Raw genomic sequence first — 21,156 nt, forward strand, 5'->3', positions numbered from 1 at the left:
TCATAAACGAAAATCACTATCTTTGTTTTTGTCAAGTCCAATTTAGGAGTAAAAAAAAAATCAGGACAAATTGTGAGGTAAACCTGCAATATATACCGTAAAGTTATAAATGAAAATCCATGAAGTGGCAGTTGATTTTTTTATTTGTGTATTTCTATACTATTTCTATATGTGTAATATGGTATTTTGGAAATATTGCAAGAAAAATATAAAAAGCGAAGATCATAAACGAAAACCCTCAAGAGAGTGAAGCCGCAATAAACGAACTAATTGTAGTGACTCCAAACATATATTGGAAAGTAAGTTTAAAAAGAACTTAAATCACTGAGGGATTTGTACTCTGTATAGTATTTTTGTGTTAACCATTTCTCTTGTGCCCTCTCAAATGTATGTAAAACGTGTCATATAATTTTTAAGTGTTTAAAGACCTTAATAGTTATGAAATTGTACTTTTTCACTTTCACAGTGCATAGCTTTTAACTCATTCAACGCCAGAGACGTATTTTCACGTGTTTTTAAGAGTCCGGACAATAAATCCCAGTTACCCAAGTATTAAATCGATACTTAAGGGCATTTATTTCCAGGTATATCTGGAGTTGAATGTCTGGACTCTTACAAAACGTGAAAATACGTCCCTGGCTTTGAATGAGTTCAAATGAAAAATGATTTCTACTTACATTCTGTAATACAGTTCACCCTTGCTCAGTGCTATCAATCTATACATTACAACTCCCTCTCGGTTGCAGGCATCTTTGATAAATGGTCCACTGATGTATAAAGTGTCTGGCCCCTCATACTTTCTAATGACCCCCCCAAAAAAAAAGCTCATTGATCACGTGGGAGCAATGTGCTTTTCTAATCTGATAACTTTTAGTCTAATATACGTTGTTCCCATCGAACAAGTCTTTCTGAATTCCCTCAACAGCCCAATGAGACATGCATTTTTATAATCACGCGTTGTGAGAAACCCAATAACAACAATGTGCACGACATAAATCACTCTGGTTCATGGTGGTGCAAAGTGGTAAATCCTTTGCAGAACAACAATAACCTCTCCCACCACGACGCCTATAACGGTGACTTGTTTGGAGAGGGCTGATTTATTTCCAAGACTTGTTTTTATGGGCGGTAATTTGTGGTCTGGTTCAATAAAGCTATCACAGGCGTATTGTTGAATAACCGCTTCACATGAACGGTATGGTGACATCATTAGGACCGCTAGTCTCAAACACAATCGAATAATGAAAATCGCAGTAGAAATTGAAATGAAAAAAGTTAAGAGCTTTTTACTTAGTACCAGTTAAGTTAAAATGGATTTGATGTTAATAGCTGTCAGTGGCAGTGAATAAGATTGCTCACATTTATAATGATGTCAACAATGGCGGTTATTGAATGATGGTTTGTTATGAAGTAAAAAAAAACTGTAAAAGAGTTCATAATAATATGTATTGCGTAACCTCTCTTTTCGCGAGCTGTTTTCACGACCGAGATGAAAGGCAAATTTGCAAAACAAAATTGTCTAATAGCCGTCAGCGGAATTGAATGATTCACTGGCAGCCCAGCAAAAATATGTTTTTGTCGTGTACAGTTGTCAGTGCCAGTTTTTTATTGAGGATTTGTTATTAGGGCAAAAAAAAAGAATAAAAAAAGTCATTTTGCCATAGCTGTATTGTGTAACCTGGTGTAATCTTTACGAGAGCCATTTTCCGAACGAGATCAGAGGCAAATTTACAAGAACAATGTTTTAAGATGGATTTGATGGGAATAGTCAGTGGTAATTGAATGATTCAACTTATTTACCAACAGCCCAGCAAAAAGAGATTGTCGTCTGTAGTTGTCAATGGCAATGAATTAGTGATGATTTGTTAATAGGACAGAAAACCGTAATTTTGCCATCGATGTGTTACCTTTCTTGTCTAGAGCTCTTTTGCCAAATGAAAAGCAAGTTTACCAAAAAATAAAATGGATGTAATATCTAATGATTTAACTTATTCACTTCCAGCCCAGCAAAAAAAAAAAAAAAATGGGGTGCCTATAGCCGTCAATGAGTTGAAACGAGTGGAAAAAAATGTGGAATGAGTAATAATTAACTTATAATAATTAGTCCATGGACATGTTGAGTTCCCTTTTTGTAGAGCTCTTTTCCCAAATGAGAGGAAAGGAAAATTTAACCCAAGAAATTGATTTGATGTCTACGGATTCACTGCCAGCCTACCAAACAAACTTTTCATGTATATAGGCGTCAATGAGTTCATTAGTGATGGCTTGTTATTAGGTCAAAAATGAGTAATAGTAGTAATATTAAGCTCATAGATATATTGCGTAACCTTCGTTTTCAAGAGCTTTTTTCCCCAAATGAGGTAAAGAGCAAATTTACACACATGAAAAAAAAAAAAAAAATCCTGCACAGGCTTTTGTTGAAATGAAATTTCCAAAGACCTTTCTATTTGCTTCAGTTGAAGCAATGAGCACTGCGTGACCTTTTTTTTTTTTTTTTTTTTTGGTCTCTCCAGACGGGAGCGATCTGGACACAGTCAGTCACGGCAGTTTGGACAGCGCAAATGACTCCGCTGAGCGCACCTCCATCGATACAGACTTCAATAAGTTGGACTCCAGCGATGACGGATTTAGCACAGGTTAGCAGACCCCCTTTGATTTCACAATGGTTTTATCTGAACTTCCTCAGAGAGCTCTATTAAGTCATCTCAATACGAATTCATCAACCATACTATCGTGTACCGCTTCAGAATACGTGATCAGTACTTAGAAACACAAAAACGCAAATAATAATAAAGTAACATAAGCAACATACATAAGCAAGCACATGAAACTCCCATTTCAGGTGGCCAGTCAGACCAAGGTTACGATTCCTTATCCAAGGAGGAGATGTGCTGCAGAGAAACTGAAAACATTCCAGTGGTGGAGGACAAAGGAGCAAAGCTGCACAGTGAGTTATGAAGCGCTCTTTTTTTTTTTCATCTCACTGACCATTACAACTGCATTAATCACCGAAACGACTGCACGCATAACAACATGTTCCGATGTGGGCGGACTGGAGTCTTCTTTATTGCAAACCACACGGTGTTGATGGATGAGTGTTATGCGTGTTATGTAACCAGATCATTGTTTGCGATTGGATTTGTCTTGCATCACAGCGGTAAATAACATTAGGGGTCAGCTCCGCTCCGGCATTAGTGATGTGCTTCGTCATACTGGAGATCCGTGGGTTCATAGTAACGCGCATGCACATGTTTTATTCTTCCACTCATTTTAAAAGTTCTGTCCATACAATGTTGGAGTAATGAATCAAAAACACAGTGAGTGGCTCATTTGTGTTTTTTCGTCACGTTTAACATTCACCAATTTCAAAAGTTTTCACCCGTCATCAACATGACCCTTGATAGAGGGGTTTACTTCTAAATTGAAAAGGATCAATTTTCTTTGATTTTACACCCTTCATTTTCAGCAAAAAAATGAACTATCAGACCAAAACATTGATAAATCTCATATTTATTGTATTACAGAATTGCAAATGGATGCTTAGTCGTTTTCATCTGTAAAATGTTAAAATGTCTTTAATTTGGTAATAAATTATTATTATATACAATTGTTATCTTTTGAAAACACATTTTGCCACTTGCTTTTGAATGAAAATGGCACCAATCATGGCTCATCTTTCTAATGTCACATGACTGAATCCAGGAAAACAATGTCATTCAGAATTTGTCATTACTAGAGTCCTGTGATGTCATTTTCAATTGACAGAGGCAATATGGGTTTCAAAGGTATTAATTGTTCATAAATTCGTGTTATCTTTATTAACTTTTTACTGCAGAGAAAGACTAAAGTTTATTCCTCAAGTCCTGCTCTTTACTACAGAAAGTACAACAGTAAATTTAATTTAATCAAGTACATCCCTTTAGTGGTTCTCAAATGGGTGCCTGTGAGAATATATGAAGGCTTTTTTAATAGGGTCTGTGCAGGTATCAGCAAATATAAGTGAATGTTTTTTATTGCTTTGACGCATTTTCAGAGTAAGAGCAAATTGATTGGAACTTGAAGCATCTTATTGCTAAATTGCATTATAATGACTCCTTTGTCAAACAGTGAACGCCTTTGTTTTGGAGTTTCATACGACTCTGCTGCAGTGATGCAATTTTCTGTCACACGAGCAAGAAATAATCAGATCTCAAGAAAATCGATAGTGTTACACTGTCTGTCTTTCTGGTTGTGCTGAATAATGGCTGTGCAAAGTTTATTAAAAATCAAAAAATATTTTGCACTGGTTAGGGGGTACTTGACTGGAAATTTCACAGGGGGTATGTTAAGCCCTAGAATAATAGCATGGTTTTTTTCTGTTCCAGGCAATACTGGCAGTCTGGTCTCCAGTCCATCATTTAGCGATAACATGCCTCCAACCCCAGCGGAACGGCCAAAGTCTCTGGACTTGCCAGTTGGATCGGGAGCGCCGAAGCTCACCGTCCCCCATCCGAACTCCAACAAGCAGAGCCACTTGGCTGCTGACAAACTGACAGGACTTGAGGAGGCGACAGAGCCTGACGGCGATCGATACCCGACAAGCGGAATAATCAGCTGCAGTGGAGGGACAACGGGGCGCTCCGATATCGAGGCGGGCTTCGATCCCCTTTCTCTAATGGCCACGGCGCAAGAACGCAACCGAGGCGGCGTTAGCACGCCCGCCGCCCGCCGCGAGCTGGCCGAGGAGATCGAAATGTACATGAACAATACCAGCAGCCCGTCGAGGAGCCTCGGACCCAACGCGGACGCCCGGAATCAATCGAGCCCCTCCTCCCAGTCCCGCCCCAACGCGCTTTTCCGTTCCAACACCCATCTCCGGTTACCAGTCAAATCCCGAGAGCGGCTCAGGACGTCGCCGTCGCTCCCTCTGGGCGTTTGCCACAAAGGCAGGGAGAGGCCTTCGTCCTTGGTTTTGCCCTCGTCCCCCACCCCGTCCACCTCCTCCTTCTCCATGGACTCCCTCTTCACCCCCAGCCTGGACAGTTTCAAGAGCAGCGTCCTCTTAGCGGGCAAGGGCGTGGCCGAGAAGGCCAGCCGCCTCTACTCCCGCCTGTCCTCGCAAACCTCATTAACACAGGTCAGCGCCGGCCGAACACTTATCATCCTAACGATCGCGTCCACCCTGACCGCATTTTTTTCTTTTATCGCTCCGGCAGGACTCCAATTTCGACCGTATCAGCGTGTCCTCGTTCACCTCCGGAGACGCCGACTGCTCCTCACTGGTGGACGCGGACCCCGGTCTCGACGCGGACGGCTTCGTGTCGCCGCAACACGGCGGCGCGGCCCGACTCAAGAGGAGCCCCATTGCGGGCCACGCCCATCTCAGTAGCCCCGCCTCTCCCGACAGGGTCTTCAGACACAACTCATTCTCTGGTTCGTATAATTGATCGGCCCCGGTGTCAAAAGCGCAGATGCAAAAATGTTCATTGTGCATTTTGCTGCATGCTTGCTCGCTGACTATGTTTGGTAGTTTTGTGTTAAAAATGCACTTTGGAAATGAGGCCAGCAGGAGTGAAAGTGATGAGTAAGCGTGTGGGCTCTTCAAAGGACTCACAAACACTCACAAATCCCAACCCACTCGCTTGGTGGCCATAGATTTTGAGCAGATTAGGAAAATGAATAAATGAAATTTGATATGTTAACTCACGGATTTGTTAGGTCCATCTAATTTTTTATATTGTTTCCAGGTGGTTTGACAGTTCCTTCTCGAAGTTCTCACACTCCAGATTCCTCACCTGACATAAACCGTTTCAAGCCTTCTCCAACTTACACCATTGAGGTCAGTTCATGGATACTTGCTCTCAAAAAACAGTTGGGTCAAAAAAATGACTGAATTTGAGTCAAAAAGGGATTGGCTCAACCATTTGCCTTTTGAGTTATTGATTTAATCAAAATGTTGGTTCAAATGAATACAATGCAAAACAACCCAGTATGAATACCGCAACAAACAATATTGGGTATTGAAAAACTTTGACCCAGTTTGGGTTTATTATTGTAAGTTATTCATTTGACTTTTTTTTTTTCTGGTCAAATTTTTGACCAAACAGAACTTTTTTGACCCCTTAATGGGTGTAAATAAACACAAAAGTTTAATCTTCCTGTTTTACCCAATTTGGGTTATTTTTGACCCAAACAATTGGCTCTTTTTGCAGTTTATTCCTTTGACCCAGTGCCAATTGTAACCCAGTCTGGCTTTTTGACACAACCAACTTAAAAAATAAATACATAGTAATTTTGTGGGTTATTCATTTGACTCCATTTATTGGGTCAAATAAACCAAAAAGTTGGATCTTTCATTTAGTACCAGTTTTGATTGTTTTGAACAAACAGTGGACTCTTTTTGTAAGTTATTCATTTGACCCTGTCCCTTGTGACCCAATCTGGGTTATTTTTCACTTGATTTAGTCAAAGTCAATTATGGGTAATTTGATGCAATTTATTGGGTTAAATTCATTCAAACATTGGGGCTCTCTTTTTGGCCCAAATTGAGTTTTGTTTTGTTTTTTTACTCAAAACTGTTGATTCTTTTTGTAGAGTATTCATTTGGTCCAATCTCCTGGGTTATGATTGACCCGTTTTACACGAAAGAAAAATAGATGAATCCACACTTGTTTTTATAGCGTGCCTGTAACTATTGCAATTTGCCAAGTAATTTCACATGCGGTGCGGGTGCTTTTGGGCGCAGGTGATGATGTCCAGCTGCTCGCTTTGCAAGACATGCGATTCTCTGGTGTACGACGAGGAGATCATGGCCGGCTGGACGGCCGACGACTCCAACCTCAACAGCACTTGTCCTTTCTGCGGCTCGGCCTTCTTGCCTTTCCTCAACGTGGAAGTGAAAGATCTCAGGCCTCCCTGCCGGCAAGTTCTTTCATTCAAACACCCGTCCTCCCTTCCTTCCCTGCGGCCTCTTTAATCTGATCCACCATGTCCAATTTCAGATCTCCCAGGGAGTGCATTCCTGTTACCAAGGAGGACACATCATTATCACTCAGCCCTGAAGCCAAATCGTCAGAGGCGGACCGCGCCGCCCCGGGGAACGCTGGGCCCGCGGAACCAGTGACGGTGCCCTATCTGAGCCCTCTGGTTCTTTGGAAGGAACTGGAGAGCCTCCTTGTGAACGAAGGAACTCAGGCCATCTACTCCCCAGGGGTTGTGGACCAGCACCCCATCGTTTTCTGGAACCTCGTGTGGTTCTTTAGGAGGCTGGAGCTGCCCAGTCATCTGCCGGCGCTTATCCTGGCCTCGCAACACTGTCGCCATGGCGATCAGGTCAGTGAAGTCTTTCTTATTCAAATTAGGGCCTGTCCATTGCCAAATCCGACACTGACAGAAAAAGAATCGAATTATCGTCTCGGCTGTTTTACAATACATTGTCCTTGAGTATTATTTTTGAACTTTACAGAGGAGCTTTCAAGCGCAAAAACATGCAAAAATGCTTGAACCCATTAATTTAGCTCGACATGTATAGCTTTACCTTGAAACCACCATAAATGTACGTGAAGTACTTTCACATCTAGTGTTATTATAATATTAAATGGCATTTCTGCTATTCCGTTAATAACTTTTTAATGAAACGATATCCTCAAATTTAAAACCAGAGACTCATGTCTCACATATTGACATATACATTAAAATATACATATGATGTCCACAATAAAAGTCAAACTTTTTGCATTAATTGAAACTATCAGGGCTGCGGCTAACAATTATTTTGATCATCATTTAGTCGACTGTATAATTTTACACTAATATTGCACACTATCCATGATTAGAAGCAATTAGTTTTGGTCCGTAGCATCAGAATATTGATCATATTTTTCCAAAGTAAAAGCAGATGTTTGCAAATGTAATTTTGTTTTCAACACGATAAGACTTAATTTGCGAAAGATTCAAGAGTACTGATAGTCAAGAGATTGAAATTTGGAGCATTTGGTCCATTTTTGGCTCTCAAACGATAAATAATAGATCATGAAAATAATGGATTTGGTTGGTCGTTCATTTCATACACACGCGCCTGCAAATGTATATACAAATATATAGTTACTTTTTATCCCTCTACATCCTGCTCATATCAACTGAACAGCATTTCAGGATTCATGAGAATGTAAGACTATTACCATTGAATCCTTAAAACTCCAGCCTATTATTATTTTGAAAAGTCATACTACTAGATATTATCATGAGGCATCAGATGAATCCAAAATTTAGTCACTGACTACTTTTCATTGCGTCTGCAGACTCCGCCAAGTATTTCCTCCGAGGACGGCAAGCAGGTGCTGGTGAGGACTATGTGGGACAACCTGAAGTTACACCAAGACAAAGTCCACGCTTGTTACGTCCTCTGGAACACGCATTGTAAGTTTGACGTTATTTTTACATACTGCGTTTCAAAGGATTGAATTAGCCCTGAGATTCTGTTAGAGATGCTTGCAAGTAAATGACCTCATCATGCATTAAAGTAATGGCATAGTTGCACTTAATCAAATTTGAGGACTTCCCGTTCTTATCAGCGCTTTACTTTGAGTTATTGCTTTGCAGTTATGCAGACAAAGGAGCCTTTGATTAGGAATGAATTTGCTCCTCCGTTCGGTTGCAGGCGCAAACTCTCTGATTCGCTCGGGCCTGTGTGAGGAAGGCCAGCTCTTCACTGTGGAGCTCCTTCAGAACTTGGTGAGGAGCATCAAGAAGAGCGATATCTATCAGCCCATGAGCCAAATCATCCAGCTGTTGGGTCCCGAGCTGGGTTTTAAAAGGCAGAGGTGAGGAGGCGCAGATTTGCTTTGGAATTGGACGACAGTGAGAATTAATTTTTTTTCTTTGTGTGTGTGTTTGTGCTTCTCCCATACAGGAGCCTGTACAGAGATTTATTATTCCTCACGCTGGTGTCTTTGGGCAAGAACAACATCAATATCAGTAAGTTGAAAAGCACGGCGCCTTGCTTCGATGTTATGTTTGCACGTTGGTTCTTACTGAACTATGTGGGCAGTGTGAAAACAAAGTACAAATGAACACAATAATGCTTCCAAGAGCAGGATATAATTCCGTGAAACATTTGATAAATACAAAGAAAATGACCTTGTTGCATTTTTCAAGAGATAAAATCCAAGATGCAAGATGACTTTCTCACTTTAAACTCTTGTCTTTGTCTTGAGATTCATCATATTTCAGCATAATTAATTCCCAGCACAATGTTGTGTGACATAATCTTAAAAGTAGTTTGCTATAAAGCTTTATGACATCATGATGACTGTCTAAAATGTTACTGGAGTTCTTGTCAAATTTTCGGCTATTACTTTTTCTCTAGCGCCAGCGAAATAAAACATTATATCGGGAGTGTCCAAGTCCGGTTCTCGAGAGCCACTATCCCCTCTGTTTTTGTTGTAACAATTTGCTTTTACTCGAGTATTTCATAGATGGATGGTTATGATGAGCTTACAAGTTAGCAAGATGGCTAACTAGCTAGATAGTGAAATGACTAGCTGACTAGATAGCTACCTGGTTGCCTAGCTGTCTGTATAGCAAGCTTGCTAGTTGTCTAGCTAACTAAATGACTTGCCAACCAGTGAGCTAGATGATGAGCAGAGTAGCTTGTGAGATTGCTGGCTACCTAGTTGGCTAAATGACTAGATGGCTAGCCGACTAGCTAGTCACCTGGCCTGCTAGCTGTCTCTATAGGAAAACTGCAAGCTGACTTGCTAAATAATGACAAGCAAGCCAGCTAGTTCGATAATAAGCTGACGAGTTAGCGAGATCACTAGCTATCTAGTTGGCTAAATGACTAGATGGCTAGCTAGGTAGATGATTAGTTGGCTAGCTAGCTTCCTGGCCAGCTAGCTTACTGGAGAGAAAGCTCTTTGTCGTGCTTGCTGACTAGTTAGTTAGTTAGTTAGATGGCTAGCTGACTAAATAGCTAGATAGCTGACTAACTCACGGACAAGGTAGCTAAATTACCTAATAGCTAGCTATATGATTAGCTGACGAGATGCCTAGCTTGCTAGTTGTTCTTTAGGCCACAAACTAGTTGAACGTGAACCAACAGCACCAGGGCGATGCGTTGACAGTAGTCTATTCGACCCACGTTTGAACTGCTTCTTATTTCGTTGCAGATGCATTTGACCGGGAGTACAAGCTGGCCTACGACCGACTGACCCCAAATCAGGTCAAACTTACGCACAACTGTGACCGTCCCCCGGGAGCGGGGGTCATGGAGTGCAGGAAGACTTTTGGGGAGCCCAGTTTGTGAATCAGATGTCATTAAAAAAAAAACAAGACCGCCATCTTGTTTTCGGATTCAGACTCAGGACCAGCTCCCCTGAGCAATTTTTTAAGCACAATGGGAATGTGACTCTTAAATGCAAAAGCGACTGCCATGATGACATCTCGTCACTCTTCAGCGCTGGGACGTGCGGAGCAGTGAGTCATAATGAAATTCCACTGTATTTTCACTATAGCTACTTGTCAACCGTTTGTACAGTTACTAGACTTTTCTTTTTCTTTGTGATTTAAAGTTATGTCAAATAACGTGTTATTGACCTTGTGGTCCTGGTGACCCGTGCTGAGACTGTTGTTGAGTGTAAAGAACAAAATGCTTTCAGACAGTAACATTTTTGTTTTTTGTTTTTTTTATAAAGCACTTTGACAAGATGAGCTCTGCATTGGCCCACCAGCCAAAGATTTGATGGCTTTGACTGACTGGGCCACCTCAGTGTAATGTTATGTTTTTATGTTGAATACATACAGCTTTACCAAAAGCAAAATACATTCCTCTTCATCTTCACCATGTGCACACTTTTAATATCTGAAGACACTAAAAAAAAAAAAAAAAAATGTCATTTCTAAGTCAAGAAGGGAGCACTAAATTCATTTATATGCACAATGTTTGTGTTTTTTTTTCTACAATGTACCAAAATAACCCATAAGGGAAATTCCAATATGACTTATGTACAGTTTTTAAAGCAATATCTTTGTGAGATTTTTTTAATGTAAGGTTGTGTTGTATGGGACCACCAAGGATACATTCCCTCAGTACAGTACAATCAGTATATGATAACTGGAAAATGAAGAAACGTTTCAGTTGGATAAATCACAGCATTTGTCTGTTGTCACATGTACAGAATTTGAATTTTGTATATTTTCATGTCCTAATAGAAATGAGCTGCTTCATTTAAAAAGTGAAGATAAAACTTTTCTTGCACATTTTTTTTTGTGCGCGTTTGCAACATCAGCTGTGCCCTGTCCCGACCTCACCTCACCTCCTAGTCACTGTGTCCCCATAGAAGCTGACAGAGCAACCTCTCGTTGTACTGTGATGACCTTTGACCCAGATTCATGCTGTGCCCTTGCTTAGGATCCAAATGACATAGCGTGTACAATAGCCTTCTCTAACGAACACTTGATGTCTACAGCTTGTGTAAAGGTTCACTACTGTACGTTTGTTAGTCACCATTCGTAAGGTGGACACTTATTTATATGAAACTACATTCAAAAGAAATGGATCTGGTACCGCTTTCGTTTCATAATAAAAACATTTTTTCAACATCTGCTCCTTTGTTTAATTTCCTGATTTGCTTTCAGTTATTAGACGTTCTTGTTGAGGTCATCCAGAGTTCACCTACTTCACCTTTTATAGTGACAGTTGTATTTTAAAAGAAAAAACAAAAACATAGCGTTTGGTAAGGACACGTGCATCAAAGTGAGGAAACGTGAGCGCCGGGATCCCGACACGTGACCTTCAGATGGAGACGGGGCAGACGATGATTCGGTCCTCCAGCATGACGCTGAGCACCAGGAAGATGAAGTAGAGCAGGAACATGGTGAAGCCCAGGGCCTTGTTCATCTTCCACTTGCACGACGCGATGGAGATGATGACAAAGAGGAGCATGAGGAAGAGCAGCACGATGGCGCAGAAGAGCCCGTTGCTGCTGACCGCCACGGGAACCAAATTGTGGATGAAGGAGTACATCAGCCACGGCAGCGGCAGACTTTTCCACACACGGGGCAAGAAAAATATACATTTGCGTGAAAAATCAAGAAGAACATTCAGGCTTGGGGGCGGAGCAACCCGGTGGCCAATGGTGCAAACTCACCCCACGGTGATGTCGAAGATGTTGCTGCCGACCGAGCTGGAGACGGCCATGTCGCCAAGTCCTTTACGGGCCACGATCACGCTGGTGATCAGGTCGGGGATAGACGTCCCGGCAGCTAAGATAGTCAGGCCCATGATCTCCTCAGAGATTCCGATGGTCTCGCCCACCTGCGCCGAGTAAACCGGAGTTCAACAAGAATTGATTTGGAGACTTTTGTGTCAATGCGATTTTCAAATATAATTGGAATGTATGGAGCATTCATTGCAGTATGCAAAATGAGACATAGAGACTCTCCACACCTTGCTTTCTGACCACGGGTTCCTATCATACACCGAGCAGGAAGTTATTCACTTACTGTCACATGATTAAATAATAAAATAAATAAATAATAACTTATAGACTTCATTGTTAGTTGATGGGAAATGGGCCTATTTTCAAAAACCATAGCAGGCACCTACCTTAGCCATATGTACCGTATTTTCCGCACAATAAGGCGCACCTAAAAGCCTTTTTTAAAATGCTGATGGTGCGCCTTATAATCAGGTGCGCCTTTATAAGTGGACCAATTTTGAGATTGGGATTTGTAGACCGAACCAGTCACCAAATCATAGAACACATGTTAGTGCATTTTTGCACTGTCAATAAGAAAAATAAAAATTTCAAATCGGTTCATTGATGAATCAACAAAATAATCAGCAAATCATTCAAATACTTGTTAGTTGGAGCCCTAGTTGAAATGGGTGTAATTTTTTTTTTTGCTAATGATAGGAAAATATTCATATAGTTAAGTATTGTCAAAAAAATCTATTTGAATCAAGTAATACATAATTCATATTTTGAATGCATTCATGCAACAGATCAAGGGTCAGCCTTTTTTCCTTTTTTAGTGACTTGGACTGACCCACTTTGACAACATGTCTTGTAAATTTGCATTTCATCAGTCAAACACGGCCGTTCTGAGGTGTGGCTTTCAAATGGTTGTTCCAGGCTCCTTGGGGCAGTTGCCATGTAAAAATATGAAATGCGCTGACCTGATGGGCCCACCACACCATCAGGTATGAGAAGATGGCGATCCACAAAATGGAGCCCAGGAAGGTAACCACAAAAAATTTCCTGGATTTCTGTCAGAATGGAAAAAGGTCACAATTGAATGCCCGGTTGGAGGTTTGATTACAGTTTTTGAATGCGGTGACCTGTTTGCGGACGTCGGGGACGGTGAGCCACAGAGGGAAGACGATGGGCAGCAGGAAGAGGTAAGTGACTTGTTTTCGTGGCGTGTCGGGCCACTCTAAAGACAGTGGCTCCTCCTCGTTCTTCTCATCTTCGCCGGAGTCATCGTCGCTGTCATCTTCATCGCTGTCATCCTCATCGCTGTCGGACTCGTCTGACCCGTCTCCCCCCGCGGCCCGGTCCTCCTACGGAGTTTTGAGCAGACACATACTGGGCACAAGGAGGAAGTGTGGAACATGGTTGATGCTGCATGCTCATCTTACATAGAAAGGTATCAAAGATTGACTTCTGGGCTTTTTGACATGCTTGATGGAGTGTACCTTCTCATCTTCAGGTGGCTCCTCCTTCTGACTGTCATCTGCAGCCGAATCCTCTTTGACCTGCTCCTGCCCACTGTCTCCATCTGAAAAAGCAATGAGATGTTTGTGAGAGGTCGTGTCTTCTTATCAGAGCTGCAGCTATTGAGTATTTTAAGTATATCCTACAGAAAATTGGAATCAAATATTCAATACTTATATTGTAAATAATACTGCATAGTTATTCAATAGTAGTATTTTTATTTTTATTTTTTGTCTTGGTGAGAAATTATCATAAGCACAGAGGACAAAATAACACATTTCCACCTAATTATGAATGACCAATTTTTATACAATTGTTAAACTGTGCTTAGTAGAACATTAGTTTTGGTCAATGCGATGAATTTGTCCGCAGAAAAAGCGCATTTGAGTCAGCGTGGTTTGTTTAAAAGTGATCAGTAGGAACGGCAACTGCGGCAGTCTGTCAGCATCAAAGTGTGCAGTCGTTTAGGTTTATCACGCCAGCCTATATGGAGCACTCGAGGGCTGCTACAGTAGCTAGCGGCTAATATACAGAGCCTGAGCCACTGGTAAACAGTGACAATAAATGCATTACATCAAAGTTAATGTTGGCATACTTAAGCCATTTGTTATTGGTGATTGAAAGGTTATTTTGAAAAGGAGCAGTAGTTGCAGAAGGACTAGTCAAGCTGTAAAACCGCAACGTGCTGCCGTAAACAACTTCAAAATAAAAGTGCACCAAGACATGTGTGTCTATGTGTGATTTGGTAAACTAGGTTTATTTTGAAGTTTGCCTTTTTTACTGCCATGCAGAGCATTAATAATTGGTGCTACGGTTGGCTGGACATATTTTTCAGACAAATAAGCAGGTATCCAAACCATACCTGTGAAATATTTTTTTTTTCAGCCAAGTATTCCTTAACCAGGAGAGAGAAAACAAAACAAAACTAAAACAGTGTTGTGCTATATGTGTCTGATTTATCATACATTGGAACTACATTTGCAGTGGTATCTCTAGGTGTATTTTTATAAGCAACTAAGTGGCAACCGGCATATGGATTGTACAAAATCATCAGTTTTACTGTCCTTCTTAAAATTGTGTCAAAGGCATGCAACGTTTTACAAAGGAGACTTGATAACACAATTTAGCAATGAGTTGCTTCATGTTCTAATACATTTGCTCTTAGTTTGAAAAGATGAGTCTGATGTTTCTGTCGCAGCATTGAATGTATGAAATTAAATCTGCTGGTTGGACGAACCAGAAAGTTGGAGAGATTACAGTCTTATACCTGACAACTATTAAAGTGTCTTTGAGCAAGGCGTATGTACAAATTTCCACTATGATCAGTAAAAGAATAAAACGTTTTTTTATGTGGTATCAAACAGCACATGTTTATTCTGACAGCTATTTCAAATATTTTGATTTGCCACGTGTCCAAATGTCAGAAACCGATTCCAATAACAATAATAAATTCCTTTATAAAATGAAGCTATACCACACAGTAGATTACTGTTATCTTTTCAAAGAGCTCATATGATGACCTGACCTTGGCGTTTGTATGTTACCTTCACTCTTTGCTGGAATTTCACCTTCAGTCTTTCGTCTCACAACATTATTCAGACTCTCAGCCTTGTCCTTAAATTTCCCTGCAAGCAATCGCACAAAGAAACACCTTCACGCGGTGACTCAGTGAGCAAGCAGCCGTCAACAATGCATCGACATCGTCACAGTCGATTGCAGAGTGGAGGCGCTGTGTGAGTTATGAGGGAGCCCACCTTCTCCCAGGGGATCTAATGTGTGTATCATGAGTTGGAAAATGGTGTTCCTCATGGTGCTGTTGTGCAAAGATGCTGAACTTCCACCGCGTTGAAGGGATGGCTTCAACTGGAAGGAAACAATACTGATGATGTTAGGGCTGAAATGTAGGCCAAATGCTTCAATTAGCAGGTGCAAGTGGTTTGTTGTTGCCGTGGCAACGTCACGCAAACGAACATGCAGACAAATGATTCAAGCGGGTCAAAAATGCTGCTTTCACGTTTACCTTTAACCGATTCCTGTCATCTGGAGTTGGAGGGGTTTTATCTTGACCGTCCCCATTGGCCTTGGTCTGTGTGCAATGAATTTTAATTAAAAAATATTTCAGTCAGCGCATGCTTTTTTTTCAGTCTTTGTATGCTGTAGATGATGTTGAAAACTATTTTTTGTCACATGCGCTTGCTTGTCAAGTGGGTAAACACACTTTAATGTTGCGCAGCTCGGCTTTCCCTTGAGGGATGATGTCGCTGCCGCGGCTCAGCGTCACTTTCAGGCCTTTCAAAGTGTCACTTCACTCTTTTGACACATTCATAAACGCGTCAGTAAACATGTCAGGATTGTAACTGGGATCCATTTAAAGGATAAAACTCTGTCATTGGATTAACTGTGGAGAGGATGGACAAACGTTTTGGGACAGTAAATTGAAAAGTGAAAATACAAGAAACTATGGATTACAGTAGATCATTTCATTCAGTTATAATATCATATCATATCATGTAGTCTGAGGGGCAAGAAAAAAATCTAAGAACCAACAAAAAGCAAATGGAATAGAGTTGAAAACATGTGAATAACTGTATTTCATGTTTTCAAAGCGTTTAAAAAGACTGCATTATTTAAATACATGCATCAAGCATGAAACTTCATATACTGTAGAAAATTGTGAATTAGGAGGTGTGTGTTTTTTGGTTTTGTTTTATTTATGATATATTACATAATTCTACTGTATATAATTTACTGTACCTAGTATTTGAATGTTATATAAAAATGTAGCAAAAGCAAGGCATGGGCCTCGACATGTACTGAACTGTTAAATCTATTGCTGAGGTTTTCTTCTTTTAGTTTTTTAAAAACATTTTTTAAGTTATTCTTTTGATTTCCTTGTATTGTGTTATGTTGTGTTGTGTACACACATATACAGTATGTATGTATATATATATATATATATATATATATATATATATATATATATATATATATATATATATATATATATATATATATATATATATATATATATATATATATATATATATATATATATTTATTTATTTATACATACTATACTGTATATATCATATAATACAATGTAATAGAATAGAATAGAACTCGGGCTTTCAATATAGCAAATCCAGAAAAAGGTGGAAGTCAAGGTAAAATGCATTTTCAAAGATATTAATTTGTGCATTCAAAAATAATATATCAAATTGATTGTAGATGAACTTTTTACTGTTTAAAACGGCTCAATAAGTTCCATAAACCCTTTAAGTGTCATTTCCATGAATGCTTTGTTCATTTCTAAAAAGCAACAACATCGCTTCAAAGAAATGTTCTCACCATTTCGGGCTCCTCGTCAGTAATGATCTGGACAATGCTCTTGTGTTTGTAAAGCTGCTTCTTGAAGGCCTTCTCTATTTGTCCGTTAAACTTCATGAAGACAACATACAAGGTATAGCTGGCCACCAGCATCATACTCTCCCACCACATGATGACATTGTCCAGGAAAAAGATGATGAGCAAGATGAGATCCACAATGTAGAAGGAAACATCTCTGAAGAGAGGCCACCAGGTGAGATGAAGAACCTCGCGTGAAAACAAAGCGCACATCCCGATGACAAAAAGGATGTTGAAAACAGCCGAACCGACGATGGTCCCGATGCCGACGTTGCTGTGGGCTATGAAGACCCCGATCAAGGAGGTGAAAAGTTCAGGGGCAGATCCTCCCGCCGCCATGAAGGTGGCCCCTGCCACGTCGTCGGATATTTCTAATTTGTCTATGATGACCCCCAGTGAGGGGACGAAGAATTCATCACACACGATAGCAAGCGATACAAACATGTACATCATGCCGGAGATGTGCAGGACCACCCAGCCTTGTCTGCGCTCTTCCACTGAAAATAGATCTTTAGGGTACTCTCCCTTCACGTGAGGAGCTTCACTAGGAGAAGTTGGAGTGGGGGGCTCCTTTTTGGGATCCGGTGGGACATATATGCAGTGTATAACAGTTCGGTTGGTGGTCGCTGCAGGCGGAGGAGTTCTCGTGGGTGAGTCATTGACGACAGTGGAGTTGAACGGGGTCACCTGCGTCGTTTGATTTTTTGGCTTCTCCCGACCGCCAATGGTGACATCCTCCACCCATCCGGCTGAGCCCTCGGTGAAAGCGTCTCCGATCTGAGGCGAAGGCAGCGCCTCATGCTCTCCGGTGTTGATGCTCAGCTGGTACACCGTGCAGACGAAGACCCCGGCCAGGAGGAATAAGACCCGTCTCAATCGCAGTCGCTTTCTTCTAAAGCAATACATAGTCCCAGATCCTTGCCTTCCGCGGTGGATTCCGACGCATTAAGGAACAGCGGGACAGTCCGGCTCTACCCCCAAATGTATGGGGCAAACAGGATCCATCGCTTCCTTGCCGTGTTTCATTTCATAGTAAAAGGCCACCTAAAGAGCCCCCCCTAAAAAAGCAGAGCTTTAAACTGTCATTGTACTTTTGATGAACATATGGCCCATTTTGTTTTTTGTTTTTTTTGTTTGTTTTTTTTTTGGGGGGGGGGGGGGGGGTCACCAATATTGTGAACCCACCCAGCACAAGATGTTTTTTGGACATAGAATTTTTGGCTAAATCTTGTCAGCTCGCCTTCATCTTGATTTAGCCCGGAAATAATTGTTGAAGACCGGGTTGGGTTGGATCAAATTTAAGCCCAAAAAGGTGTTGATCATATTATATTACAGTATATTCATTGATTGCACTCTAATATTAGTTGGGTTAAAAATAACCCAATTATGGGTCCAAAAAGGACACAATTATTGGGCCAATCTGACCCAATTTTCCGGGTTACTTTATGTAAAAATATATAATAAATAATTTTCTTAGGTTGTTTTGTACAAAACAACCCACTTTGGGGGTTATTTTTTGCAAAAGAACCCAGAATGTTGGGTCACATTCACCCATATTTCTCTTTTTTTTTGTTTTTAACCCATAATTGAATTAATTTTAACCCATTTTCAAAGTATGGAATTTGAATTCATGAGTTAGCCAGAAGCAGGTTTTCTAGATAAATGGACAACAGCAAAGCCTACTTTTTTGTGGGCAATGTGGTCCAATGTGCGCAGAGCATGGCTTCAAAATTTGCTGACAATTTTAAAAATTTGCCATCAAAATACAAGTGTGAGGGTCAGTTCATAGTTGCTTATAGTTTTACAGATTAACCCATTGAGTCCAAAAAGACAGGTATAAATGTCAAAGATCCAGATTAACTGGGTCGTCAGGCCTGTCACCATTGACATCTATAGAGAGCCTTGTGAAAGTAACCCCCCTCCCCTTCGAACTTTTTGACCTTTTCAAATCAGCTCCATAAGGACAAGTGAATTGGAAAAAAATATATGATACTTTAAACTACTTTAAACTTCAAACTCAAGGCGAATAATACTATCGCAAAGCACAATACAAGTCAAAAATCGATTTGAACTGGACTGCCAGTGAATGCGTTAATATCATTATTCTGACACCTGACTCAATAAACAAAGATTATTTTGAGCTCCAATTTAGGTTCCAAAGGGCCTTACGCATCTGCAGACATGACATCAAATCTATATGCGCTAGGATTTATAAAACAGAACCTATGAATTTTAATTGAAGATGCAAACTTACCCAAATTCCCTGGGGTCGGAGAATGCAGACAATCAGACTGCACCTGAGCCGGTTGAGCGGCACACTCAGGGGCGAACCAGCCGACAGTTTATGTAGGACGCGGGACACGTCTTCACAATGGATCAGCATAATAGCTAATACCTGCAGGCTTTAAGAGGATTAAGCTATACTGTACAGTATTGTCTTACTCTCACTTCATTGCGGGCCACCTCAGTAATATACACACTTCCATGCCAAAATTTTCCTGGCATTCATCTTTCAGGAAATGCAAACAAACTCTTCCATTATTGATCTCAGAGTAAGTAAAATATACAATGTAAAAATGTCCCAGGAGCAAAAAACGTATCATTTGATGCGTGTATATAGTATGAACTGAAGAATAGACCACGTAATAGACAAATGATTCATTTGAATATCGTATACATCCAATAAGCAAAGTCCATTACAATCTACAATAAATGTTGTGAATAAAACAGTGATTAATTTTGTATCATCCTACTCCAACGACACGAATACTGTATGTTTTTTTTTGGTTTTTTTAAATAGACCTCACATCTACATAACAATATAGTAGCACATAGATGGACGTTTTAAAAACGTTTTTGCAAACATTATGCAAAATGTTGCTGGCTTTCGGCAAGTGCATTTGATGGCAAAATCCTTTGAAAAAAAATTATATATATATATATATATATATATATATATATATATATATATATATATATATATATATATATATATATATATATATATATATATATATGTGTGTTATACTGTATATACAGTATTGTATTTAAAAGTCGCATTCTTCATTTTGACCACTGAGAGACGCTAAAGCCCCTTTGACGAAATCCCTTTCTTTGCCCTCTTTGCCCTCTTGCCCCCTTTGAACTTGCCCTTCCACGCACAACACGAGCCTGACAGTTGACGCCAAGCATAATGACAGCGAATCAATGTCCATTTCAGGGTGGGATTGACCTTTGTTTTCCAACCTACAACCAACTCATGCACAGGAAGCCCGAATGAAAATGGATCAGTATACAGAAAACAGTTAGAAAAAAAATAAAAATTAGATAGATGGAATTTTAAAAATGCTTTAACAATAACTGCAATGAATTAACTGCAAATAATCCGTTGACTTCTCATGCATAATTTAGTCACATTTATACACGATGTTAAGGGAACACCTCTGACTGTCTACTTAATAAACCCTGTGTGTCAATATGAAATAGTGTACCTACGTTTTTGTCATTTAGCTGAGGGTGAGTATATATGTGTGGGAGATGTTGTTTTTTGTTCCTGTTTGCGCACATCAGGAATGGTGAGCCACAGAGGTAGGATGGTGGGCAGCAGTAGGAGATTAGTGACTTGTTTACTTCGAATGTCAGACCGGTTTAGGGACAGAGGCTCCTCTTGGTTCTTATGGTGTTCAATCTTCCTTTTATCGCCTGACTCTTCAGAAGCTCCAGTAGCATATCCCTTAAAAAAATGAAAACACTTGATACTAATATGATTGGATTCTGCAATAGATGTACTTTCCTTTTTGTCCTCTCTGTAAATCATTTCCAAATGGTTCCTTTCTTGTAGGAGCTTCAATGCCGTTTGGAGTTGCACATTAAACTTGATGAAAACTAAATATAAAGTGTTGCTGGCCACCAGAAGCATACTCTCCCATCATATGATGTTATTTACCATGTAGAAGATGGATAAGGTCCGCTATATAGAAGAATCCATCTCTGAACAAAGGCCACTTGCTCAAATGAAGAATGCAGGAAATGTAAATAGTGTTTGAACATTAGA

General features: G+C 40.2%; 2 protein-coding genes across 5 annotated transcripts in view; one reads left to right on the forward strand and one right to left on the reverse strand.

Moving 5' to 3' along the window:
- dennd4a (DENN/MADD domain containing 4A) overlaps positions 1-11,578 on the forward strand; it is a 29,453-nt gene extending 17,875 nt beyond the window's left edge. For both annotated transcript variants that reach the window (XM_088416441.1, XM_088416442.1), the window contains 11 exons: positions 2,514-2,636; positions 2,843-2,947; positions 4,365-5,116; positions 5,196-5,412; positions 5,727-5,818; positions 6,725-6,900; positions 6,981-7,311; positions 8,280-8,397; positions 8,639-8,801; positions 8,891-8,955; positions 10,149-11,578. In XM_088416441.1, coding sequence (XP_088272567.1) covers positions 2,514-2,636; positions 2,843-2,947; positions 4,365-5,116; positions 5,196-5,412; positions 5,727-5,818; positions 6,725-6,900; positions 6,981-7,311; positions 8,280-8,397; positions 8,639-8,801; positions 8,891-8,955; positions 10,149-10,285 — 2,279 coding nt within the window. In that variant the 3' untranslated portion in view covers positions 10,286-11,578. The remainder of the gene's footprint in view (positions 1-2,513; positions 2,637-2,842; positions 2,948-4,364; positions 5,117-5,195; positions 5,413-5,726; positions 5,819-6,724; positions 6,901-6,980; positions 7,312-8,279; positions 8,398-8,638; positions 8,802-8,890; positions 8,956-10,148) is intronic.
- On the reverse strand, positions 10,647-19,471 carry slc24a1 (solute carrier family 24 member 1). Of its 3 annotated transcripts, none has more exons than XM_088416444.1 (10): positions 19,357-19,471; positions 17,046-18,160; positions 15,718-15,783; positions 15,452-15,560; positions 15,242-15,322; positions 13,679-13,761; positions 13,322-13,543; positions 13,160-13,249; positions 12,129-12,295; positions 10,647-12,023 (listed from the first exon to the last, which is right to left on the reverse strand). In XM_088416444.1, exons 2-10 carry the CDS (start codon positions 18,006-18,008, stop codon positions 11,774-11,776), a joined length of 2,031 nt encoding a protein of 676 aa, XP_088272570.1. In that variant the 5' UTR covers positions 18,009-18,160; positions 19,357-19,471; the 3' UTR covers positions 10,647-11,773. The 3 variants fall into 3 exon arrangements, with proteins under 3 accessions (XP_088272570.1, XP_088272569.1, XP_088272571.1); XM_088416443.1 differs by having other exon boundaries at positions 13,622-13,761; XM_088416445.1 differs by lacking the exon at positions 15,718-15,783 and having other exon boundaries at positions 13,622-13,761.
- Positions 19,472-21,156: the final 1,685 nt, after the last annotated feature.

This window comes from Hippichthys cyanospilos, chromosome 6 (assembly GCF_059441005.1).
Source record: "Hippichthys cyanospilos isolate Australia breed blue-spotted pipefish chromosome 6, RoL_Hcya_1.0, whole genome shotgun sequence".
NCBI lineage: Eukaryota > Metazoa > Chordata > Actinopteri > Syngnathiformes > Syngnathidae > Hippichthys > Hippichthys cyanospilos.

Excerpts from the sequence above, each read along its gene's own strand:
- slc24a1 (XM_088416443.1), bottom strand. The coding sequence starts at position 18,008 with ATGTATTGCTTTAGAAGAAAGCGACTGCGATTGAGACGGGTCTTATTC. Across the intron at positions 15,561-15,717 it reads ATGACAGGAATCGGTTAAAG|TTGAAGCCATCCCTTCAACG; the intron begins GTAAACGTGAAA and ends GTTTCCTTCCAG. Across the intron at positions 13,250-13,321 it reads TCCCCGACGTCCGCAAACAG|AAATCCAGGAAATTTTTTGT; the intron begins GTCACCGCATTC and ends CCATTCTGACAG.